The sequence below is a fragment of the Mastigoproctus giganteus genome, chromosome 10, assembly GCF_048544385.1.
Source record: "Mastigoproctus giganteus isolate SK-2022 chromosome 10, ASM4854438v1, whole genome shotgun sequence".
Taxonomy (NCBI): domain Eukaryota; kingdom Metazoa; phylum Arthropoda; class Arachnida; order Uropygi; family Thelyphonidae; genus Mastigoproctus; species Mastigoproctus giganteus.
In genome coordinates, this window is record NC_143584.1 from 82589422 (window position 1) to 82617382 (window position 27961).

General features: G+C 36.3%; 1 protein-coding gene across 1 annotated transcript in view; it reads left to right on the top strand.

The window, feature by feature from the left end:
• Positions 1 to 27961, top strand: part of LOC150079123 (sodium-coupled neutral amino acid transporter 7-like) — a 183836-nt gene that overhangs the window by 145965 nt on the left and 9910 nt on the right. Inside the window, exon 7 of the mRNA XM_090382961.1 lies at positions 27299 to 27498. Within this exon, the coding sequence (XP_090239087.1) occupies positions 27299 to 27498 (200 nt within the window). The remainder of the gene's footprint in view (positions 1 to 27298; positions 27499 to 27961) is intronic.

Genomic DNA, 27961 nt, shown 5'->3' on the forward strand with positions numbered 1-27961 from the left:
AGGAAAAAACAAGTAATTACTTGAATTCCTGTTTTAAATCAAACTTTTATTACTATAATAAATATTCTAGAAAATATTATTACACATACAGTTACTCTAAAAATAAAAAAAAATAAGCATCCACACTACCTGTCTGAATAAAGTGAGCTCTTAAGAAACTCAATAGTATTATCGTTTAAACTGGATCTAATTTTGGTACATATTTAATTAGTGACAGAAAACATCCTTTTTGGATTCTGTGCTGTGTGGTGCTTTGTACTGAGATAGCCATAGACGATTTGCATTTTAACCCCCCCCTTATTCCCTCGTTCAAAAAATCTTATTTAATTTTAAAAATAAAAAATATTTCCTTTTTGATCGCACTATATCCATATTAACGAAAGAAAGGATCTGATGGTTAAACTTGGTGAGGAAACCCAATCTAAGTTGTGGGGGAGGGTTTATTTATTTATTTATTAATTTTTACTTCCTTGTATCTTAGTATTGCCGTCAATGGCATTTGTTGTGATTTTCGTACAGCAGCTCCCCTCAAGCATTACAAGCCCCACAAACTACCTGAGTGCGTTAAAAAATGAGAATTTCCATGAACTGAGGGATATCTTCTCAACACCAGAGTATATATATATTATATATCATATATATATTATATGTGAGCTGTCAGTTTCTCAAGAGCCAGTGACACAAATATAAAACAAAAGTCACTTATCATACAAATCTACTTACAATACATAACTGGTGTTCATCTAATCTACATGTGGACATGTGTATATGTAAACGGCGGCTCATAGAATGTTTGTTCAACTCTGCCTCGTATCTCTGTGAAGAACTGTATCACTACAAATGGGCCAGAGATGTGTGTGATGTCGGTTTGTGTGTATTCTGTGTGTGTTCTGACCTCTTGGCTACCCAGAAGCATCAAGGCACCTGGACAGATGATTTTGGGTACTTGTCCACACCACAGGAAGGTGGGCCAGGCCATGTAAAGCACGTACTGTCTCAAGAGAGACTCTGACCCACCTGATGTCAGAAGGTAGGCCAGGTTCTTCTGGGGGCCCATTCCAGAGGGGGAAAAAAAAAAAATGAACACCCATGGTGCTGGATATGGAACTGAAATTAATAAAATAAAACATTTATAAAAATAAATAAATAATAAAAAATAAAAATAAATAAAATAAAATAAAATAAATAAAAAAAAGAGAAAAAAAAAAGTAAAATGGAACAGGTAGTGGTGCTGCTAAAAAAAATAAAATAAAAAATAAAAAAGCGAAATAAATTAGTAAAAAAAAAAAAAAATTATGATAATAATTAAATGCATAAAGGAAAGAGTGATGCTACTAAAAAAAAATATATATATATAATAATAAATAAATACATAAAAGAAGGAAAGTGATGCTACTAAAAAAAGAAAGCACTTAATTTTGTCTGCAGGCCGAAAAAAAATTAAATTCTTGAGGATTTGAGTTTATATATTATTAAAGGAGATCTAACCAGCTATGCATCAGCAGGATCATTGTGCTGCATTCTGTCGAGATCTGTCGACATTAAACGCCTTCGAAGAAATACGCCTTGAGCGAAAGCCTGAAGAATGAGATATGACTCCGAGCTTTGAAGCATAGACGACTCCTGTCCTGGTTGAAAATTAGTAAGTGCATGAAGAGGATGTCTGAGATCGTCATACAGGGAGCAATGAAACAAGATGTGATCCCAACTCTCTGGTGATCCACACGAACAGAGGTCTGTTTGTGATAAATTGAACCTGAAAAGACTCGGTTCATCGATCCATGCCCTGTAAATAGGTAGGACGTGAATATGTTCATGCAGAACCACAATGGAACACGTTTATCAAGGAGAAATGAAACTTGTGGTATAAATTTTCTCGTTTTGCACCAACGGGAGCTGTATCCCATCGAGACTGCCAGATGTTAACTAACTTGTTCCACAGTCTCCTTCTTTCTCTTTTAGCATCATCTTGAAGGTTGATGGTTATTCCAAGAAATTTGGTCTCAATCTGCTTTTTCAGTCTGTATAAAAATCCTCTATAAGTAATTTGCAAGTCTAAAGAGTAATGTTCCGGCTAGTACTTGCAGAGCTTGCGTTGAGACTGTCCTGCATGCCTTAACTAAACACCGCAAGATGGTTCTCTGCAATGAGGCGAGTTTTGCTTTGAAGTGTTTGAGCCGTGCCCTGTGAAACCATGCACCAGCAGCATACGTGATTAGAGGGAGGAAAACTGCATTGTAATTGATCCTTAAAGTTTTTCTGGAGAGCCCCATTCAACACGGAACACCCTAACAATTGCACCAGTAAATCTACGTATTTTAGATGATAAGTTTGTCAAGTGAGGAATAAAATCGAGACTGGAATCAATTACCACTCCTAGAACCTTGTACTCTTTAACTCTGGGGAGACGAATGTTGTTGATCTTGACCAACGGAGGACGAGAGATATCCAACTTTGATCCAAGAATCATCATCTTTTTTTTTGACAAGCTGATTTTAAGCTTATTGGCCACAGTCCAATCATAGAGATCCCAGAGAACAAAATTTGCGGTAGTTTCAAGATTGGCCCTAGAGTTACCATTTACCAAGATGGTGAGATTGTCTGTATACGCTATTATTTTGACATTATCAAAAGATCGGGAGAGCCACTGCTGCAGCACCATGTTCCATGTAAAAGGACCCAATATAGAGCCCTGTGGGCACCCTCTAGATACTGATCTTGATACTTGGCTATGTTTAGCCTTGACTATTATGGTTCTATTGGCAAAGTAATTACGGATTAAAAGGTAAAGGTGGTTGGAGTACCTAGCCGATTGCAGATGCTCCAGGACGCTCTCCTACCAAAGGGAGTCGAAGGCGCCCTCAAAGTCGATGAAAATGGCCAGGGTATATTTATGTACCGAATTTTGAACTGAAGAGACAAAGTTCACAAGAGCATCCTCACAGGAACGTCCGGAACAGAACCCATATTGACTCCTTGAAAGCAGATCCTGTTTTACCAGTAAGGTATTCAATCTAATGGCCATTAGTCGCTCTAGCAATTTACCCAAATTAGCCAGCAGAGCGATCGGCCTGTACGATCTTGCCTCTCCAGAAGGCTTATCAGGTGCCTCCGTAGCCAGGTGGGAAGGAGCAGCAGTGCGTAGCACACGCTTCTTGATTAGACCGGGGTTCGAGCCCGTCACCACCAAATACGGAGGATGCGGAAAGGTCAGGGAATGACCACCGCATATCCCCAGAGTAATATGGCCTTAGTTGCTAATGCTCCTAAAAACCAAACAACAAACAAGGCTTATCCGGCTTTCTGATCAACTTAACTAGAGTGACCATCCAAATTTCCGGAAAAGTTTCTTCCTGAAGGCATCTGTTGAATAAGTTTAGAAGAACATAAGGTTTTAATTTCAAGACTCTGGTAATAAAAATTATTTCTACAAGATCTAGTCCTGGGCACTTCTGAACATTAACTTTATGCGAGACAGCCTGAAGTTCATCCAACGTAAAAGGTTCGGTGCTTATTGAGGACACATAAAATTTATTGTCTGATCGGATTTTAGAATGAACGGCTAAGTCTGAGGTAGGATCATCCAACGGAAAAAGAGCATCTAAGATTGCATTTGCAGAATCATGCCAGTTCAGTGTTTCCACGGAGTCCACCACAATTGAGCCAAATATGTTAGAACCAGAAGTTTTTCCTCTTACAATCTTGTATAGAAGACCCCAAGGGTTAGCATTTCCAGAGGTGTGAACAAAATTCATCCATGTTTCACGCTTTAAAGAGGCAATGGCCTTCACGTAGCTTTTCCTCAATGAAGGATACTGCCGGTAAAAATGATTAACGTCAGCTTGGGGCCAGTCTCTATACCTTTGGTAGTACCTACGGGCTCGATGAACTGCCCTTCTTAACTGGGATAACTCCTGCGTCCACCATGAACACGTCTTCTGATTAACCCTCTTTTTCCTAGAAGACTTATATGATGCTTTTATTATAGCATTTTGAATATAGTTCACTTGATGAGAAATAGGTGAGGTTTCAAAAGAAGCAAGTTTCTGTTCGTCAAGGTCCAGAAGAATGGAAGAGTCAAAAGCATTCCAGTCAATATCTCTGATAGAAAATCTTATTAATTCTGGCTGTGAGAAAGTGTGTGAAGATGGAACGGCAGAATCAGGGGAAAGCATATAATAGATGACTCTATGGTCACTGGTGCACCAGTCCGTATACATAGTCCAGTCAGTAAGCCGCAAATCGAAGTGAGTTTGTCATCGTTATACCTATATTACATTCTCCTGCATAACGTGAGAAAGTATGAGGGTGATTAGGCTTGTTGTGTATTGAAACACAATGATTAATTATGAACTCCTCCAAGAGAAGGCTATGTGCATCTGTAGAAGAGCTGTGCCAAAAGTTTGATTTTGAGGGCAACTTGTGGATTTAATAACCCAGAACTTTCAGCCATAGATACTGACGGAAGAAACTGCTCAGTATTAGGAACTTGTTTGTCATCCATGTGTAGGTATAAGTGGGTTAAAGAAAACACACGAACTAAATGCAGTTTAGTTATGTCCGCTTCAGATGTCTTCTAGCTAAAGTTTGCACACAAAAGGCCACAGATTCCTAAAATATCTCACAGCAAAGCAACTTCCTGCCTGTGAGAATAATAGAAGAAAAGTAATCTACAGTAAACCCCCGCTATTCGCAGTATCTGTATTCGCGGTCGCTGATTTAATATAAAATGAAACTTAAAAAAATGTGAATTTTAAATCGCCGTGAACATTTTTTGCCTAAAAAAACATGTGCATGGCTAAAATCATCTTTCCCAGTCAAAACAGTGGGTGGGGGAGAGGGATGACAAAATTGCGAGCGTGGATGTTTCCTGCTAATCTTTGTTCAGTATGTGCTATGCGCTTGTCATGGAAGGTTTCGTCATTTGCTTTTAATTTATATGCTTGTAAATTGAATAAATTTATCAATTTATAAATTGATATACTTACAAAAGTGAAAAATCTACTGTTTTGCATGTGTTAGTGTAAACAGACTTTTTTGAGGTATTAATGGTAGAAAACGACATTATTGTGGACAAATTCTTTTCTAACCCCTACAAAAATATGGCTACGAATAACAAGGGAATTGTGAAAAGATCAAAGAAGGTGATGACATTAGCGAGTAAAATTCAGTTATTAGACAAAATTTCTAATGGTGAGTGTCTCGTCAGTGGCAAAACATTATAAAATCAATAAGTCAATGGTAAGATCGATCAAAAAATCAGAAGAAAAAATCTGCTGTAGTGTCCGTGAAAATGTGCTAATTGCTTCAAAACTTTGCTGTTTAACTCGTGATGTTAAATTAGAAAAAATGGAAAAAGCTTTAAATCTGTGGATAGAAGACCGAACTCAAAATAAAATTTCCTTAAGTTCACTCGTCATTCGTGAAAAGGCAAAACACCTTTATCAACACTTTAGCGAAACTGGTGACAGAACTGGCGGGATAAGTTTTTAGCTATAGCAAAGGCGCTGGATTTAAAGATTTGTTTGAAATTTCTAATAAATATTACATTTAATATTAAATTGTTTCTTATTTTCATTTTGATGCCTTATGCTTGCATTTCACTATGTACTGTCTGTGTACATAGTCATGTTATGAAGGTACATATAATACATACATAGACAAAATTTTAGACTAGTTTTTCTTATATATTTCATACTTTGGAATGGAACCCCTTTATTACTATGGGAGCCATAACTCAGTATTCGTGGCATTTCTCTGGAATGCCCCCGTAAATACAGTAAACCCCAGCAAATAGCGGGGGTTTACTGTATTAATTTTTCTCATTTAATCTGTTAATGCATGCTATCATTTCCATAAAATCTCTCTCAATTAACAATCTTAACTCTGTCTACAGATTCAAACACTAAGCTAATTCAATCTTAATCACTTCCTCATATTTCTCTTAATCACCAATATTAATTCTCTTCACAACAGCAATCCATAAGTCGCTAACTTAATGATAATAATTCCATGTAATCTAAATAATTTGCCACTTTATCTAAGTACCATTTCCAAAACAACACAGTTTGGAGGACTTACCTTCCTTCTCTTTCATGGTGGTGTTCCTTTGTGCAGGTTCCTTCCACGGAATGCGGTGATGTCTCTCTGTCTCTCTCTCAGTTGAACTCTGCTGTATAGCTCTTCCAGTATTGTCTTATTTTGGGATTTCAAGAACAGTTCTCTGTTCTCGAAATTACCACAGCAGTAGTAGAAGCCAGGGCACTATCTAACTGGCTTGTTATTTAACTTCCGGATTAACTTCTAGCACAGGAATATGTCCGGTGGAACCCTTCACTATATAGCTGGACACTCCCAGAACTACCACTGGAAGGCTGCAACCCCTCCGAACAATAACCACAAATCCCTCTTTGGGTGTGAGCACCTTATTTGTTTCCTTCTCATTTATTTATTTATTGAATTGATTGCAAGTTACAATTGCCCCTTACTATTTTTTTGTATGCCAGCTTTTATATGCAAGCTTATGTGCAAACCCCAGAGAGGTTTGCACATAAGCTTGCACACTAAAAAAGTCCACTCGAGTATCTCCCCCTTCCTAATTTAAACCTGCCCCAGTCACTGCGTTATTCTTTAAACTTCCCCTTCTTCCTTTGGTGGGAAAAACAGAATATTTTTCCCACACAACAAAACGCTTTTATCTTTTACCTCAAGATCACCCGTTCACAATTCCTTTGAACTGCTCCATACCGACACCCTTTCCCAAAATGCACTAAGTGTCACATCCTCGAGTAGCGCCGTAATAGAGGGATTAAACTATTGTCCAGAAGCTTTTAATTTTAACCTTCTGCACCTGCCATACCATTGTTCACCATATTCCTTAATTGCACTACCAGGCCTACTGTTACTAATGGAAATATTTCCGTAATGATGTTTTTGTTATTTTTTAAGTGCTTTACTTACACACACACACACACACACACACTAAGAGAAATATATTTGTAAGATTTTGTCTGTCTCATCACGTTTTCAGTTTCCATTGCATTTGTATTGTGTATAACAATCCCTCTGTTACAAATTCTGTGATATTAATGATTTATTGTTGTCGATTTTATAACCTCTATGTGAATAAATCATGGATAATTATTTTTTAAATTAGTACCAAAAAACCGGTATTTTTGTATCAATACCTGAATTCTCAGTATTGTAAGCCCTAGTTTTCAGTGCATGAAGAGCTAACTGAAAGATAATCTCGAGAAAAACCAATGGTTTTGTTCAGTGGCATAACTGTTCCAATGCAGCTACATTTGGGCCCGACTTGAAAGGGGACCATTAAATTTAGAAGACATTCATTTCTCAAGTTAATTAATGAATTTCATTAACAAGCGAGAATTTTTTTTAAAATTAAATGTAACATTTTTATCAGCACAGCTACTATTGTTTGTTATTTGGTTTTTAGGAGCATTAGCAACTAAGGCCATATTGCTCAGGGATATGCGGTGGTCAATCCTTGACCTTTCCGCATCCTCCTTATTTGGTGGTGACGGGCTCAAACCCTGGTCTAATCAAGAAGCGTGTGCTACGCACTGCTGCTCCTTCCCACCTGGCTACGGAGGCGCCATAGCACAGCTACTGCCCATCTGAGTACTGTTTTTATTGTGGCATATAGAAATAGTATCAAATAAAAGATAGTCTTGAAATATTCAGCAAAACGTGCCAAATATACACAGATGTGTACATATCTGATTTTATTCTAGTGTTGAATTTGTTTTACATTTTTTGTGTGGGTACACTGATTGTCGCAGTGCAATGTTTTATTTTACAATACAAAAATTTGTCACATAACAGTCTAGCTATGGCGAGTGTTGTTATTTCAGTGCCTTAGATTTGTTTTTCGTCTTTTTTGATTTCCTTTTTTTTTTTTTTTTTTTCTGAAACAAAAAACTACAGGACTACTAATGAGTTGTTACTATGCTAACTAGAGACATTTAAATTGCCAGATCCTTTGATTCTTACCTATATCGATGACATTCTGTAAGGGACCGATGCAGTGGGAGGAATCTTCGTGCAATTAGCGTTTATCTCGTGGTGTTCAGAGAGTGAATTAAACTATGACAAGGAAGAGTAAAACGTCTACTTCAATCATCCCAAAATTAGTGGGTTTTGATCACACAAGTTATTTGTCCAACATCAGTTTCATTAAATTTATGGTTTTGAGGTCATTTGCTATTTTCAACATTCTACCCTTGTCTATTGCTTTCTTTCTATACAGCCAACAAGACTGGACTTTGTTGCTTTTAATACATTTTATAACCGTTTTATATGTATCTGTTCTATTTTCACTTGAGTTGGGAAAATTTGTTGGCTGTTTTTTCTTTTATGAATTTTCATATTAATCTCAAAGCTACTTTAAGGAGAAACTGAGGAAACGAGAGTGGGAAATGAAACAAAAAAATCAGCCAATCAGATATTTTCATTTTGCTTTATTGACACAGAAAGAAAGTTCTGCAGCTATTATCATGTACTAATCTGTGATTCTGCATTGTCAAGTGTAGTGATTTTACATTTTCGAGTTTCACAGAGCGGAGCATGAAAAAAATTCACCCATTACAAGCATTCTTTTTTTAACCTGTGATATGTAAAGGCTGAAAATGTAAGTAAATTTATTATTCCAGTTTTCATTAGTTTACATGATGGACCATTCACAAACAGAGGCAGACTGGCCATAAGACTTACCGGGAAAGCCTTCAGCCCACCAGGGTTTTTGGTGGGCTGGAGACCGATGTGCAATTGCATGGCCATCAAGTTGTGAGGCCGCTAAAAGTTTTCCCCAGTAAGAATTTTTGATCCAGTCCGCCTCTGTTTACAAATGTTGAATGATCCATGATATCTGCGATAGTCAGAAGGTTGTGCAGTTTTGATAATAATGTTACTCATTGCTGTAGATTTCTTATTTTTTTTTACTATTTTTTGCATTTTGTTACAACTTGACAGAACGATCTGTAATTTTGTTACTCTGGTATCAGTATTTTTTTTTTTTTATTGTAAATGTGTTGCTGGATCATTTGCAGATTATAGAGAGATGTAATATGAATTTCAAAAAGTTATTTTTCGTGTCCTCACCTTTTCTCCACGCAGTAAATGATGAGTGCGCACCTCTGAACAGAAAAGTGTGCATTGATTTGCTTTGTGTGTGCAATGCAATGCCAACTTTGTAGTGATTCTGTAATAAGTGATTTTATGAATGAATTTCCTCTTTATGCTCCGGGCAATCACACGGTCAGAAGAGTTCGCAAGATAGGGAGAACAGAAGAAATGGTACTGTATTTAATGCGCATGGGTGCCAGCAGAATATTTTGAAAGGTGGTGCATGCGCAAATAAATTTTTTGCTCACCAAATTTTCGAATACATGCAATATTTACATCATCAAATTTGACTGATTTACATGCACAGCTGAGCCAATGTTTTGTGATTGGTGGGAGAAAGGACTTATTTTGAAAGAAAGAATTTGTATTATTTTAATGTTTCAATAAATTAACGAAAATATTAAAAATTGTGTATTACTTTGAAATCCAAAGGTGGTGCACTTTCGCCACCTTGCACCATGCTGCTGGCACCCATGGTCATAGGCTTGAACCGCAGTCACTCAAGGTACGTGTACTTATGCACCCTCGCATTTGATCACTTGACTTTGACGGCCTTCATGTAAGCATATTTATAATTCCAGATTTCTTAAGTTTACATTCACAAATTATGAATGGTCCATAACGTCTCAAACAATTTCAGAGAACGGTTTGTAATTTTATTACTCTGATGTCAGTAAATTTTTTTTTAATTGAAAATTCATAGCATATTAGAAAATATTAGACCGTCGAATTTCAAAGAAATTCGACGGTCTAATTTTTCCTAATACGGAGGGTCGCTTTATGTTGGTTCACTTTTTGAATTACTGGAGTAGACTGCCCAGAACAAAGATGCAGTAACTTAAATTGTTTCTACATGCAAATCACTGTTCTGAATAGGTTTAACAGAGTGTGGATGAAAACTAGCACTTTTTCGTTTGAGATGATTCAATTACTTTGAGTAGGTAACTAATTGTTTTTTTCTTTTATGAATTTTCATATTAAACTATAAGTAAGATTAAACGCAACTAGGCATAATATTTAATATAGATATTGTTATTATTTATATATAGGTATTATTTAGAGATATTAAACTGTAGTGTGTATTCTAGCCCCTTTTTGAAAATGAGCAAAAAATATAGTCAACACGAAAGTGTTGACCATATATTAATCAGTGGCTCAAAGATGTTAAATCTAAGAACTGGCTCTGCAAATTAGATGACGATTGTTTGAAATGTTTTTGTAAATATTGTAAATGCATGCTGACAGCTGAATTAAGTTATATGAAAGGCATGGTCATACAAACCAATCTCAAGAAAGCCGATGAGACCTTTAGTTTTCAGCATCAGAGTATGGCCATTCAAGAAAATTGGCGATACAGAATGTGCAACAGCAAAAAGCAGCACAGCATTTTTCATAGCTATGCAGGGGGATGGAGGTTTTGTGGGTCTTCTTTAAGAAAAAGTTTGCAAAATTTCTTTTTATTTTTTTAAAGCTGATGGACACTCAAACCATGGTGCAAGTTTGGGTACGAGAGTACATGTGAACAGGCGAAGTTTTTACGGGTTCAGCTAATAGAGAAGTTTTCTTAAATTTTTCCTTTTTTATTGACTTAAATTGGCATATTAATTTTATTTTTGAGAGCTGCTTTATATTCCTGGTAACAATACTTTAATTTAATTTGAACTTAGATAGAGATTTTGTAGGTTATTACTTAGTATCGGTAAGGGTATCTAATTGACGTGTTGGACGAGTTTTGCAGATCCCGAGAATGCTAAGTTTTTAATTATATTTAGCCAGTTTATTAACTTAATTGTTAGATTAAATTATTTTCTATAAGTAGATTATAGACCTAGTCAAGTTCCATGGTTTATTTTGACTTTAGACAGCACGATTTTGAAAGTAATTAATACCTCGTGTTCATAGATTTACTGTTCGTAACTTGCTGCCATTGTTATACAATACAATGTGTATCCCGAACTAGATAGCGAGTATAGTAGTAGCAAATAATCTGTAAAATTTACTAATCTTATTAAATTTCATTGTCAATTACATTGTACTTTTTTAACTAAATACATATAATGACCTAGATTTTACAAACGTAACATTATAAATTAATACACATAACTTGACAGGAAATAAGAAAGTCATATAACGTAACTCAGAGATAATATTCGATACTGAACAACATATATACAGTAAACCCCCGCGAATAGCGGGGGGTTAGGTTCCTGAGAAATGCTGTGAATACCGAAAACGCGAATACTGAGTTATGGCTCCCATAGTAATAAAGGGGTTCCATTCCAAAGGATGAAATATATAAGAAAAACTAGTCTAAAATTTTGTCTATGTATGTGTTATATGTACCTTCATATAACACATACATAGACAGTTTTCCGTTTTTTCTAATTTAAAATCACGAGTTGTAGAGCCAATTTTTGAAGCAATTAGCACGTTTTCACTGACACTATGGCAGATTTTTTATTCCAATTTCTTGATTGATCGTACCGTTGACTTATTGATTTTATAATGTTTTGCCACTGACGAGACACTTTCACCATTAGAAGTTTTGTCTAATAACTGAATTTTACTCGCTAATGTCATCGCATTCTTTGATCTTTTCACAATTCCCTTGTTATTCGTAGCCATATTTTTGTAGGGGTTAGAAAATAATTTGTCCACAATAATATCACTTTCTACCGTTAATACACTCAAAAAAGTCTGTTTACATTAACACACTGCAAAACGGTAGATTTTTCACTTTTGTAAGCATATCAATTTATTGATAAATTTATTCAATTTACAAGCATATAAATTAAAAGCAAACGATGAAACCTTCCAGGATTAGCGAGAAACATCCACGCTCACGATTGTCACCCCTCTCCCCCACACACCGAGTGCTGTTTTGACGGGGAAAGATGATTTTAGCCACACCCATGTTTTTTATGGCGAAAAATGTTCACGGCGATTTAAAATTCACATTTTTTTAGGTTTCATTTTATATTAAATCAGCGACCGGAAATAGCGGAGGTTTACTGTATAGTGTTATAATTGCATTGGTATATAAAGTTTATGGTTATATTTTGTAATGGAATTTTATTTGAAATTGAATAGAAATCATGACTCAGACCACAGCAGCAAAGCAAATGGCTCAAACTAATGGGAGTGCTGTGGCACAGGGGAGAACTGAGATGGGGCAGTTGTCCTCTGAATCACAGCTTTTAGAAATGCACTGCTCGTTTGATGTTTGTGGAACAATCAGGAATAGGACATATTGCCAAGGGGCAATATCATGTCTTTGTGTATGTGCACAATGTAAGGATTGTGAGGAAAGTAGGCACCAACTCAGCGTTGTTAAGGGCCTATATGGGAGCTTGAAGGACAGGGTGTATGCTCTCGAAGGATTTAAATTTAGGGCCCCATTAAGTTCTCAGCTGCCCACATCAATACCAGAGCTTGCACTTGAACATCATGCAACATAGAAGCAACCCCCAAGGCAGAATGCACTGGTCACAAAGGAACTAGTTGTTGTAGGTGAATCTATTATCAGGGAAACAGGGAACATACTGCGCAAAAAGGATAGGTGGAACAGGACCAGGTTATGTCTGCCAGGGGCAAAGGTTGATGATGTAGAGCGTAGAGCAGATATCTTTTAAGGGCACAAAGGGTGATATTGTTGTACAATATCACCCTTTGATATTGTACATGTTGGCACAAACGATAGTAAGAGGACTGGCGGAATTTCTTAACAAGTACAGGTCAATATTGAAAAAAAGTCGTGAGTTAGGGATGAATTTGAAAGTGTCTGCAGTTCTGTCCAGATATGATAGGAGGGAGTATATGGTGAGAGCCTTGTCTATCAATTCAGCCATGGAGAGATTGTGCAAGGCTCAAGGGGTAGAATTTTTCTCAGCCTGGTCTGTGTTTGTTAACAGGAGAGACTGCTTCTACAGGGATGGGATACACTTAAATAGAAAGGGTGCAAGAATATTTGCTGATGCTATCGAGGCAGAGTTAGGTGGGTTGGAAAACTGCTAGCTAATAGATAAGCACGGACTAATAAGCATGGACTGCTTCTATTCAAATGCAATTGAGCAGCAGCCTGGAAAGCAAGCAATGGGGATTCCCAGGACTGTTGGGTCATAGTGAAACAAGTAAATACATGGGCTGTGTTAGGATAACTAAGAGTAGAAACAGGTGCATGGATACCAATGCCAGGAGTATAGTTAATAACTTTGATGTCCTTGAAGTGCTAGTCAAGACATTAAAGGCAGATATTGTTGAGATATTATGTTCGGGAGGCAACTAGGGGGAGTAATACTCTTGATGTGATTATCGGTAGTGATTCTTCATGCATTAAGAATCTGCAGATAAAAGAACCACTAGGTGGCAGTGGTCTGAAGTGGGATTTACTCAAAGAGGTAACTACCATCAGGGGTAAAGGGAAGGGTTTTTGCTTTTGTAAAGGTGGCTATAGTGGTCTGAGACAGCATTTCAATTCTATACGGTGGGACCAACTGATGATATTACCAACAGCAAATTCAAAATAGGAAGCAATGAAAGAAATAATCTTGGAAGCTACTGGGCTTTTCATAGCAACTAAGAAATATTGTTCAAGATTTAGGCCTAAATGGATGTCAGATGAACTAAAGAGACATATGTCAGAGAAGAAAAATGCACGGGATACATATAAATTAACAGGTGACACAAAAGCCTATGATAGATATAACCAAGTCACAAAGGAGATTAGGCGGGCAAAGGCAGATTACGAGAAATATTTCTCAAAGGATGCAAAGAAAAACAGTAAAGAGTTCTTTACTTATGTTAAATCTAGAAGGAAGTTGATGAATCAGATTGGTCCACTTGATATCAATGGCTCAACTGTTGATAATCCTGCTCAGGTAGCTAACAAACTAAATGAATATGTTGCATCTACATTTGCACAGGAGTTATTCAGGGAGGGAAATGCCAGAGGTGTATTAAACTCTGGCAGTAAGTTAGATAATCATGTAATAACTGAGAGGAAAGTGGAGGAGAAATTGTTGAAGATAAACATAAGAAAGACATCTGGGTTGGATGGAAATCTATCCAATTATATTAAAGGAGGCAGCAAAGGAAGTAGGTAAACCTTTAGCCATAATTATGAGAGCTTTGAACTAAGGGGAGATACCAGTGGACTGGAAATGTGCAAATGTGACCCCAACACACAAAGGAGGATTAAAGGGAGAGACAGGTAATTACAGACCTGTTAGTTTAACTTCTGTTCCAGCGAAATTAATGGAGGCACTGGTTAAAGAAGCATTGCAGGATCATCTAGACAGGACTGCAGCTATAGCTCGGACACAGCATGGGTTTGTTAAAGGGAAGTCTTGTCTGACCAATTTGATTGGATACTATGATGTAGTCACAAAGGAACAGGATGCAAAGAATAATTTTGATATCATATATTTGGATCTTACAAAGGCTTTTGGTACTGTTGCACATGGAAGACTACTGTACAAATTGGAGCAATGTGGTATTGGAGGCAGATTGCTGCTATGGATAAAGGGATGGTTGAGTGGGAGAAAACAGAGTGGTAATCAATGGACACTGCTCTTTGTGGATTAATGTTTTTTAGTGGAGTCTCCCAGGGCTAAGTGTTGGGTCCATTTTGTTTTCTGTATTCATTAATGATGGTATATCAGGCTTAATGTCCAAGTTTGCAGACGATACGAAGGTCGGCAGGGTTGTTAATGACAGTATGCTGCTGTAAAAGGATCTAGAAAAGTTGAGCAGATGGGCTGAGAGGTGGCAAATGAAGTTTAACATTGACAAATGTAAAGTAATGCATATGGGAAGCAGTAACCCCAGAGTAACTTATCAACTGTAGCCAAGTGGTCATGAGCTGGCGTGGAATAGCACATGCTCCTTGAGTAGAATGGGGTTCAAGCCCCTGACTGCTAAATACGGTCGATCTGCCAACCTGCACTGGACGAGTGTGACAGATTATGGTCCATTTCCCTAAACATGAATTGTTGAGCGGGCTTCCATCCTGCAGTGGGGTGATAATGGCTGCAGTTTACCATTAACTTATCAACTACACTGACAATGGTAGAATGAAAAGGACTGCAGGGTAATTGTGCAGGCAGATGGTCTGCAAGAGTAGCTCATGGTGTCTTGTTAATGATATACAGGAATTTTTGTACCAGGGATAAGGAGGTGATTATCCCCTTGGATAAGGCAATGGTCATTTATATATACCTTGAGTACTGTATAGAGGTCTGGAGGCCTCATTTGGAACGAGTGGAGAGAAGGGCAACAATATTAGTGAATGGAACAAAGGGTTGGTCTTATGAAGAAAGGCTTAAGTTTTGCAAATTGCAGTGTTTGGAGACTAGGCACCTGTGGGGTGATCTGACTGAGGTGTATAAAGCCTTGAATGGTTTGAGCATGCTCAACGCTGATGGGATTCTTCCTCTTGGTGAGAATAATTGCCTGAGATGGCATAAATTCAAATTGATGAAAGACAGTTGTTGGATAGAAGTGTGGAAGTTTGTCTTTAGCCAGCAGGTGGTTGATTGCTGGAACAAACTTCCATCTGCTGTTGTAGAAGTTGATAGCTTAAACAGATTCAAGGCAGAACTGGTCAAACATTTAGAGCGAGTGAATCGGTGAAATGAGAAGTGGGTGTTTTTTTTTTTTTTTTTTTTTTGGCTGATGCTATATAAGCTTGCTTTCTTGCATCAAGTGCCTATGCTAATGCTAAGTGTACCACCTTTGGATCGAAATAATACACAATTTTTAATATTTTCATTAAATTATTGAAACATTATAACAACACAACAATCACTAAACATTGGCTCAGCTGTACACGTAAATCAGCTGATTTATGAGTAAGCTGTAACTTAATTAAAATAATGCATTTATTTTTCAAAATTTGGTGACCAAAAATTTATTCCCTCATGCGCACCACCTTGAAAAATATCCTGCCTGTGCCCGTGACTCCATCGCCATCCAACACAACAGTGTGACAGAGGGGAAGCTGGAATCGAAAGAGACAGCGGTGGTTAAAATATCTTACCTTTTCAAATCTTACAAAAACATATGACCATGAGAACATATTGCTAGGGCCTTGAAGCTTAAGCTTCGCTGTAAATCTGCTTCTGCATGTATTTCTATTATTCTTCCCTTTCATAATTTTCTTATATATACACGTGTATGTTCCGTGTGTTCTATTGCCAATTGTTTAGAAATATATTATTGTAATTTTTCTGATTAATATTATTATTATTATTATTTACATGCTTTCCTAATATTTAAATAAAGATAATAATCAATAAAGCATGCACGTGTATAAGTGTTCCTAAGTCTACTAAAAAAAAAAAAAAAACTTTCAAACACCTGGCTGCTATGCTCCCCCTTATGTTGATACCTGGATATGCCACTGTGTCATTGGGCTCATTCATGTAACAATAGGCTTAAGCATTTGTGGAGAATGCAATGAGTTTGAAAAAGAATGAACCACAGGTTGGAAAAATGACCTCTAGGTGGACATAAATATTTAGCATTCATTTATATTTAGTTTTGGTTTCATATCTTATTTGTCATTGTTTCAATTTTAAGTATGTTAGTTGGATTATAATTTTTTGATGGATAACATAGTTTGGATTACAGATTTTTGACTGATGACAAGACTGCTGTTTTACTGTTTGTTATTGGATTTTACATATTGCATAACTGATTATATAATAGTATTCTTATTTCATCTTTAAGTCTTCTTTCCAGTTTCCTTGCACTAATTTGATTTGGCGCATTATGGCCACAGCTGCCAATGCGCCATTAAAAACCAAACAAACCAAACCTTGCACTAATATTTAGTCAGCATTATATTTTTGTGTATTTTGAGTCAATTGATGGTTGGTTGCAACCTGTTCAAATCCTATATGAAAGTTGAGGCAGTATACGTAGGTTTGTCACCTACAGAAGTCAATAGTGGGACACTGGTATAACATAAAATTTCTAATGCATTGGAACTTCAATCCCACATGCATCCATTATTATCGTTCACAATGCTAAAAAAAATAAAGTAAATCTTTATTATATTAGCATCTCAGGTTTATTAATAATTTTTATTTCTGATCCAGAAATTCAGTCAAGCATGGAAAACGATGGGAGCAAATCTTGCTCTCAGACTATTTAAAAGTTAAGAATTATTTAATTTTTTTACCCATATTATTTTTAAAAACAGTGTACAGTAAACCCCTGCTATTTGGGGTTACGTTGTTGGGGGTTACGTTCCTGAGAAATGCCGCGAATACCGAGTTATGGCTCCCATAGTAATAAAGGGGTTCCGTTCCAAAGTATGAAATACTGTAAATAAGAAAAACTAGTCTAAAATTTTGTCTATGTATGTATGTATTATATGTACCTTCATAATATGACTATGTACATAGCGAAATGCAAGCATATGGCATCGAAATGAAAATAAGAAACAATTTAATATTAAATGTAATATTTATTAGAAATTTCAAACCAGTGCCTTTGCTAACTAAAAAATTATCCCGCCAGTGCTATCACCAGTTTCGCTAAAGTGTTGATAAAGGAGTTTTGCCTTTTCACGAATGATGAGTGAACTCAATGGAATTTTATTTTGAGTTCAGTCTTCTATCCACAGATTTAAAGCCTTTTCCATTTTTCTAATTTAACATCACGAGTTATAGAGGAAATTTTTTAAACAATTAGCACGTTTTCACAGACACTACGTCAGATTTTTTCTTCCGATTTTTTTGATCGACCATACCGTTGACTCATTGATTTTATAATATTTTGCCACTGAGGAGACACTCTCACCATTAGAAAATTTGTCTAATAACTCAATTTTATTCGCTAATGTCATCACCTTCTTTGATATTTTCACATTTCCCTTGTTATTCGTAGCCATATTTTTGTACGGGTAAAAAAGAACTTGTCCGCAATAAAGGCACTTTCTTCCGTTAACACACTGCAAAACGGTAGATTTATCACTTTTGTAAGCATATCAAATTATAAATTGATAAATTTATTCAATTTATAAGCATATAAATTAAAAGCCAACGACCAAACCTTTCATGACAAGCGCATAACACATACTGAACAAGGATTAGCGAGAAACATCCACGCTCGCAATTTTGTCACCCCTCTCTCCCCACACACTGAATGCTGTTTTGACTGGGAAAGATAATTTTAGCCACACCCATGTTTTTTTATGGCGGAAAATATTCATGGTGCTTTAAAATTTACATTTTTTTTTTTTTTTTTAGGTTTCATTTTATATTAAATCAGCGATCACGAAACCGCGAATACAGATACTGCGTGTAGCGGGGATTTACCGTATAATGAAAAACGTATTATATTAAAACTTTTATTTTAAAACTTAAAAATGTATTTCTGTTTTTTATGCTTAAAGATATTCCACAGGACATTTCTGTGTACATTTATCCTTATGGAAATATTTACTGGCTGTTGTGATGATTTTTTAAATTCTGTTTGATGTTAACTTATAAAAAATAAATTAATAATTAAAATATATTATTTCTTCTTATATGTTACCATAGCCAAGATAATGAATATAATTAAAAGTTCCCAATTTTAAATTATCAATTGACTTTGTTTCAGTGAGTCCATCTGTCTCATGGAATACTCAGATCGACCTCGGAATGTATCTTTTTTTGGGGACATGAGCTAGACGGTTAATAGCTCAGTTAATTTTTATTGTTCGTGTGTTATTAGACCTCATACTGCGAGGCTTATGTTCAGGGTATGAACTTTATGGCATTAGCATTATCAGTCCTAGTTTTGGGGTGCTCTTCCCGTATGTTAATATACATACGGGAAGAGCACCCGTATGTATATTAACATACGGGTATTGATATACATTCAATGATCACTGAATTATGACCATCCCCTTCCGCAATGGACTGTGCCACATGGTTTCCAGTATAAAAAACCATACAACTTCATTTGCAAGAGCACTGGTAATTTGCATCTGGTCATGCAAGTCAAAGTGATGAAGTAGCAGTTATGGGACATAGTAAAGATATTACAGAGTTTCAAAAGGTATATTATTTTGGGAGCTTGTGCATTGGGTGCTTCCATGTGTCTGTCTTGTTTGTTGTTCACAATCCACTGTGGTTCAAGTGTATAAAGAATTGTGCCAAATGGGATACAACTGTAAAGGATTATGCAAGTTGAATATTCATAGTAAGTGAAGGGTGCAGCTCATTGTGCAGGCTCAACAGAAAATCATTCAAGACCTGCCATTGAGCCTCTACAACTATTGTGCAACAGTTGGCATCGTAATACAATATGGGGAACATGAGAACAATATCCCAAATGATGTGCCACACTCTCAGACATATTGGGTTCCACAGCAGACAACTCGAGACCTTATCCTCACTGCTGATCATTATTGACATGCTGGATGGAAACAAGGGTCAGATGAGTCCAAATACCTGGTGCAACATGTCAGTGGGTGTCTTCGCATGCAGTATAATAGGGTCCATGGACCCATCATGCATGGTGCCTACTATCTAGGCAGGTGGTCATCATCATCAGCCATTTTCAATCCACTGCATGATGAAGGCCTCTACAGCTACTTTCCAGTTCCTTCTGTTTTGTGCAATAGCCATCCATTTACTACCCACAAACTTGTGAATTTCATCTGTCCATCTCCGTTGTTGTCTTCCTGGTTTTCTTTTAGCTCCTCTTGGGTACCATTCTGTTATTTCCTTAGTCCATCTGTCATGTCTTCGAGCTGCGTATCCAGCCTAAGACAATTTCAGTTCTTTAGTTTTGATAAGAATGTCTTTTACTTGAGTTTGCTGCCTAATCTATGCGTTTATCTTCTTATCTAACACTCTAGATTCATAATATAATTCATTCCATTCTTTGCTGTGGTTTTCAGCTTCTCTTCCATTCTTTTGGTGAGTACCCAAGTTTCACTTCCATAAGTCATGGTAGAGAGTATACCATTGGTTCATTATTTTACGTTTTAGACAAATTGGGATATTGCTCTTCAGTATGTGACTATATTTCTCAAATGCTATCCATCCAAAAATTATTCTTCTCTTGACTTCCAGCCATTTATTGTTATTACAGCTAATGACTTGTCCCAGATAAGTACAGTCAGTCCTCGTATAGCATGATAGTTTTGTTCCTAGAAACCCTCGTGCAATGCAAAATCATGCAATATAAACAACAGGCCATATGGGAAAAATAGGGTTAGGTGCCGACCACCCAAGATTGAACACAAATTTGTAACCAAAACATTACCAAACACAATAAAATATGTATTTTATTACGACTATTACGTAATAAAATATTGCTAATGCTTTTGCTTCTATCGTAAGCAAACTTGTTTTTTGTTTGATTTTTCTATCCGCACAGATGACAGCCGTTCCATCTCTTCCAATTCTTTGTGTCTTTACCTAATGGATTTTAATTACACTTTGAGTTGTTCCTGCTATGAAAGTTTTTATTTTCTCTGCATTCTTTCTAATTCTCGGCGTTGCCTCATTTAGGCCTGTAGCACGTGCAATATCACATGGTTTTTCATTTTGCTCAAAGCATTTCACAATTTCATATTTTTTCTCTATTGACAGAGGCGGGCTGGCCATAAGCCTTACCGAGGAAACCCCGGTGGGCCGGAGGCTGGTGTGATTTCAGCCATAAACCATAGTATGAGGCCATTACAAATTATCCAGAGTAACAATTTTTGACCCAGTCCGCCTCTGTTTATCGATATTGCTTTTCTTCTTCTCTCTGAATCTGTAGTGTCTTCACCAAGATGCTTCCTTTTCACACTTTTAAAGTATTTTACTCATTTTTAGGGACTAAAGCACAATTACAAAATGAGGAGGCGAGCTTGATACACATAAACAAATAAAACGTATAGCAACTGAATAAACAACACTGTAAATGCAGAGACACACTATTAACATCTCACATTTTACTAAAGCACATTTCTGGGGGTTACTACCATAAAACAATAAAAACAATTTCCAGTTGCATTTCTGCTAGTGGAGTCTTTTATAAACTGGTAGTAAACCTGATCTAATGGCATTTGCGATAATACCAATAGCTGGAATTGTGTGGGTTTTTACATTATTATGGTGAAATGTGTTTCCCCTTCACTGATATAAAAAAAAAACATAAATACATTTTTAGAATCTTCTCTTCATTCCTATTGTGTTGCATTCAGTTGGGGTAATTCCGTGTTTGACTGCCATTTGTTGTAAATACAAAGGCGAATCATGCATAAACGGATTCGGTTCGTGTGTCTAACCATACACAATATAAATGAGTACCTAAACCATACACAATATAAATTGTGTATGGTTTAGGTACTCATTTATAAATTATATACTCATTAATAATCACAATATAAATTGTGTATGGTTTAGGTACTCATTCACTCAGTGTGAATGAGGAGTACCTAAACCATTTACGATTTGCAGATGACATTGTGATCATAAGCCACGATCCCAAAGAATTAAGAGGAGCACCTTTTCAATTTACTGCTCCTTCAATGATTATATCCCTTTCTGTGGCATACTTGTTCATCATTACTTTTGTTTTAGGCATATTCATTTTTAGTCCGAAATACTTACTAACTCTGCATAACTGATTCTAAGATTTTCCTCTTAATTCTTTGGGATCATGGCTTATGATCACACTGTCATCTGCAAATCGTAAATGGTTTAGGTACTCCTCATTCACACTGAGTCCTTTCTGTGACCAGTACAATCTTCTGAAAGCTTCAAGGGCAGCAGTAAACCACTTTGGAGATGTTGCTTCTTGTCAAACTCATTTTTCAATTTTAAATTTGCTACTGTCTTTGTCTAGTCTAAATAAAGGAGATAATGTTCTCATATATTTTCTTCAAAATCATAATGTATTTAAAGATGAAATGCACAAGGCATAATTATATGAGTTCTAGGTAATTAACTATATAATATTGGTATAGATACACCATAGTTTAAATTTATGGGTAAACTATGGTGCATCTGCACCGATATTGTATAGTTAATGCCGTCAGGCAACTAACACACCGTACACTTGCATCTGAGGTCTTCCCACAATGACTTCAGGTAGTGTTGCTGGAGATTATGAAGATTCCTGCTGTTGTAATTGGTTCACCTTTTGTACATGTTATGGCCAAGTTTCACAGCAAGTTTTTACCATTGGTTATAAGGAAGCTTTTAAAAAATTTTTTTACAGCTCTGAAATTAAATTTTAAAATTTTTGCATTTTATTTTTAAAAAATTATTTTTTGCAGTTGGCCAAATCTGCACCACTGACCTACTATAAAATGTTTTTATTCGATTTAGAGATTCAAATTTGCCTCTGAATGGAACGCAGGCCAGAAGGGTCTCTCTCTCTTCTGTGGTTTTTGTTCTCTTCCTTCTCCCTATTAAACATTCGAGATATTATATATATTTATCAGTTGTGATGTATTCATTTATAATTTTTTGTAAATAAGAGCATGCAAAGCTATGAATATAGTATAAATCACATATAGAATGGCTAAAACTGTTGTGAAAAAAAAAAGGCATAATGCAAAGTGTGCCCAGGAAATATTGATTGTGCAATTGAAGGAGCACCTGTTAGAAAAAAAAAACAAAGCTTTTTTTTCTCTAATGTCACGGGAATGTGTACTTTTTACATTTTTCTTTTAAAGCTAAAACTTTACTTTGTACTTGTTGGGCTGAAATCCCTTTCAAAACTCAGTTGCTGAGTCCCAAAAGGATTTCGGAAGGCACTGACGTATAACTCTGCTTAGCATTAATATGCCATACAGGTTGTAATCTGAAAGAAGCTTATAGCAATTACATCTTTCTGAAAGTTGCAATATTGGTACATTGGTACAGCTGAAATCAAGCTTTGTTACTTTATTACAATCCAGTGGAGGTCAGAATGGGAGCCAAGCTTCATTTGTGTTCACCACTTAAATGAACAGAACTCGGTGCATTATCAAGTAAGAATATCACCCTTCATAAAACAGGATAGTAAGTATAATAAAGTTAACTTACAGAACTCAAAACTCTGGTCACGTGACATCAATCTAATGGATGTTACATATAGTGTGTTGCTTGATGTTCAGATTTGACCTCAACAGTCTGAGATTTAAGCTCACTATCTGGTAAACAAATTAAGAAAATAACAGATGTCAGTATCTGGTATTTTCTAATTAAGTTTTATTATCAAGTTTGTTAGTATAATTTTATACAGAAACTTTGCCAGAAAGGATAAGCAGATGATTATCCCTGCAGCTGCTATTGGAATGCATGCAGAGAAGAGCAACAAGATTAGTCAGGAGAACAAAGGGTACTCTTACCAAGAGTGGCTGCAGTTCTGCAAAGATGCAGTGTCTGGAGACTAGGCACCTAAGAGCAGATCTGATTGAGATGTTTAAGTCTTTGAATATATGAAGTTCAGTGCTGATGCATCCTTTCTCTCGCTCAGACTGCATACACGAGAGGACATAAGTTCAAACTGAAGGAGGATAGTTGCAGGATGGATGTGCATAAATTACCTTCAGCCAGCATATTATTATTATTATTATTATTATTAGCTATAGGGTGCAAGGAAGCCTGAGGCTTATGCTGCACCAGCCAAAATAAAAAAAATCCCAAGTTATTCCCAGCAATTAACTAGCCAGTGGCTAGTTAATTGCTGTAATAAGCTTCTGTCTGGTGTTGTAGAAGTGAATGGATTCAATGAACTAGACAAACTGTTGGAGGCAATGGACAGGTGACACAGGTAGGTTTTTTTTTTTTTTTTGGGTGTACAAGCTTGTTTTCCTTCTTTCTGCCACTATTAATACCAGTTTTATTAGAGAGTTGTTTCTCGAGAGTAACCATCACTGCAGTTTGCATATAACAGATGTTTTGGACAGCTTGATTATTATCCCATTACAGTAATTCAATATTTCAAGCCCTTTGATCATTACACTCCCCCCTCCTTCACTAGTGAGTTCAGTTAGTATTAGTAATGGCCATATAACGCAAGGAACCCTAAGGCTTTTGCACAAAAAAAAAAAAAAATTAAATTAAATTTAAAAAAATAAAATATACAACCTATGCATTTCCTTCCTCATGTAGGTAACTACCCAGCTGACCTTTGAATTTCTCCAAACTGTCAGCCTTAACCACCATGTGTAGGTAACTTATTCCAGTAATTTATAACTTGCTGCAGTGCAGTCTAAACATCTCCCTCCCCACCATAACTTGAAGTTATTGCCCCTAGTTCTAGAATCATTTATAACTGAAATCATCCTCATTCATTTTACTTTTACCTCTCAGAGCCTTAAACACTGCAATCAAGTCTCTTCTAATGTGTCTAGTTTCCAAGCTGTGCAACCCACACATTCGAAGTCTTTCTTCATAAGGATGCCCTTACCCACCTGTGGGTAAGGGCATCCTTACTCACCTGTGGACCTTTTCAAGAAGCTCGATGTCTTTTTTTTAGGTGCAGTCTCCACACTTGAATATAGTATTCCTCCAAGTGTGATCTAACATATAATGGGATATATGGGGTATCTATGCTTTGTCTTTCCAGTGCCTGAAACATTGCCTTATGCTGTATGGAGTTAAATGCCTTTTTAGAATCCACAAATGCCAGGCATAGTGGTGTTGTAGAATAATGTGCAGAAATTTGCCTTTAGCCAGCTGGTGGTTGATTGCTGAAACAAACTTCCATCTGTAGTTGTGGAAGTTGATAGCCTAAATAAATTTAAGGAAGGAGTGAATGAATAGGTGAAATGGGAAGTTTTTTTTTTTTTTTTTTTTTTGACTGATGTTGCATAAGCTTGCTTATGCAGCATCAGTCAAATAAGCATTAAGCTGTGACACCCACAAGTTATGGTTAAAATCACTCATTATAAGGCATTCTGATTTACTAATCCACTTTATTTCTATATACAACTGTTTTTCTCTATACTATACAACTGTTTATTGTATTCATTGTTATTGTTGTTACTATTTGGTTTTCAGGAGCATTAGCAACTAAAGCCATATTGCTCCGGGGATATGCGATGGTCATTCCCTGACCTTTTCGCATCCTCCGTATTTGTTGGTCACGGGCTCGAACCCCAGTCTAATCAAGAAGCGTGTGCTACGCACTGCTGCTCCTGCCCACGGAGGCGCCTTATTGTATTCACACAGCCTTATTGTATTGACACAGCCCCTACTGTGTCATTTTTGTATTTCTTGTTCTTATGTCACACCAAACTAACTCAACATTGCACTGGCCACCATTGTCAATTGAATGCACTGCCTTAGAATTTGTGCTTCTTAACTAAGAGAGTAACCCTTCCCCTGTGTCCTGTCTGTCTTTTGTGTTGTTCCTCCAGATAAATGTCGGGAGGAACAACAGACCAACACAACCCTACCCTACCCTACACACACTAACACTACAAGGTACTCCAGCTCTGGCATTTACAGAATTTACAGCATCACAATGTATATTACATGGTTTGTAAGGAAAACATCCAGGGAGGCTAGTGGCAGAGAAGAAAAATCCATGGAATGATTATAAATTATCGGGGGGATTGAGAAACTAACGGTAAGTATAAACTAGTCTGCAATCAATTCACTAAGTGCAGTCGGATTGTGAGAGGTCCATGGCTAAGAATGCAAAGGAAAGTGGCAGAGAGTTCTTTGCTTACGTTAGAAGGAAAAGGATGAACCACATTTGTGCACTAGATATGAACAACAAAACTGCTGACAATTCCATTCAGGTTGCAGACAAACTGAAAGTTTTTAGGGATTGGTATACCAGAAGTATACCAAGTTCTAATGGAGATAAATGATTTTGTGATAATTGAGAAGCAGCAAAAAAATGGTATGTGAAAGTCTGGCCATAATTGTGAGAGCATCCTTGGATTCATTTAGGTTCCTGTAGATTGGAGATGTGCAAATTTTTCTCCTATTCACAAAGGTTGAAATGAGTAATTACAGACCTGTAAGCTTGACTTCTGTTCTGGATAAATTAATGGAGTCAGCAATTAAAGAACTTTTGCAGGACTGTCTTGACAGGAATGTACTTTTACAGAAATCACAGCATGGATTTTTGGAGAGTTCTTGTCTGACTAACCTGATCAGTTATTATGATGTATTAACAAAGGAAATGCATGCAAAAAAATCATTTCAACATGTATTTAGATTTCAGAAAAAAAATTTTCTTACTGTTCCACACATAAGACTACTATACAGATTGGAACAGTAGGGCATTACAAACAAGTTACTGCCAAAAGGATGGTTGAGTGACAGAATATGGAACAATTTTATACAGACACGGCCCTTCTTGGATAAATGTTATTAGTGGAGTATCTCGTGGTTCTGTGCTGGGTTTCTTACTATTTTCAGTTTTTCGCTATTTGATCAAGTCAATCTAGCTTTGTCTGCGTTTGCAGGTTATACAAAGGCTGGCAGTGTGGTTAATGACATAAACACGGCATACTTCTGCAACCTAAAAAAAGTTTTGCTTCGAAGTGGCAACTGCTATGTTTTAATATTGATAAATACTACTACTGCATATGGGCAGCAGCAGTAGTCTCAGTAAAATGTAACATCTCTATTAACATCTGAATGTTCCAGGCTACTTGAACATTGTTACCAACCACCCAAATTCATTCATGGCCACAATTCATCCATCAGATAACAGTTCAAGCAAGATAATGCACCATGTCATATGCATCGATCGTGTTGGAAATGGATTTGGGATCATGAGAATGACACTGTTCACACGGTATATTTTAAGTTTACCATACTTCATTGCCGTGCTCATTCAGATATAATCTGACTGAGCAACTGTGTAATGAGATGAGCTGTTCATGGCAGAGAACCACAAATGTCTGATCTGAGGCAACTACCGGATCAATTGAACTACTAAGCCTAAAAGCATATCTGTGGAATGCTTTTAGTACCTTGTGGAGTCCATATCCTAACACCTCAAGGTTGTTCTGATGGCAGCTAAAGGAAGTGCTGCTTGCTATTAGGTCAATACACCTAATAATCTGGCCACTGAATATACTTGGGTAGAAGTATAGAATTTTAATAATAAATAAATGATCTAATCTTAAATTTTAATCAGGTTTTGTAAGAGTTGCATCACATTTCCTAAAAAATAGTGCATTATTATTTTATTTATTTTTTTCTAGGATTGCCATTGATGATTTGTATATTCAGGTTAGAAAACTTACAAACGAAAGCGCTCTAGCAAAAGAAAGTATGAGGCGAATCATCATTGCTCTTTTATGGTTCTTTACTACGGTAGTCATAGCCATCTTAATACCAAACATAGGAGTTGTAATACAGATGCTTGGGAGTTTAGCAGCTGTATTTATATTTATTTTTCCAGGTATAATTAATTTTATGAATTGCATTATATTATAGTTTGAACAGGTACATTTCATATAGAGTAGTAATTTAATCATAAATTGTGTTATTGGTCCACTGGATGTAATATTTCTCATATAACCTCTCTTATCATTGCTGCAAAAATGTGCTTGCCTTTGTTAATCTGATTGCTTATAACTGTGAAAGAAACTTTATTATGTTTGATTCAATTGACAAAAAAAGGAAAGGTTTAAAATACCTCATTTTAATGGAACTTACTTCCTTAACTGTTTGCATTTGATTAGAATAAAAAAAAAAATTTAATAGTATTAAAACTATTTAAAATGAAATTCCACAGAGGAAAGTGCACTTTACTCCAATGTTTGTTATAGAGATTTAATTACAATGTCTAATTAGTGTTTTCTCAAAAAGGAAATAGCCTTGTAGGATTACTTTTCAGGGTTCAGTGTTGGGTCCATTATTGT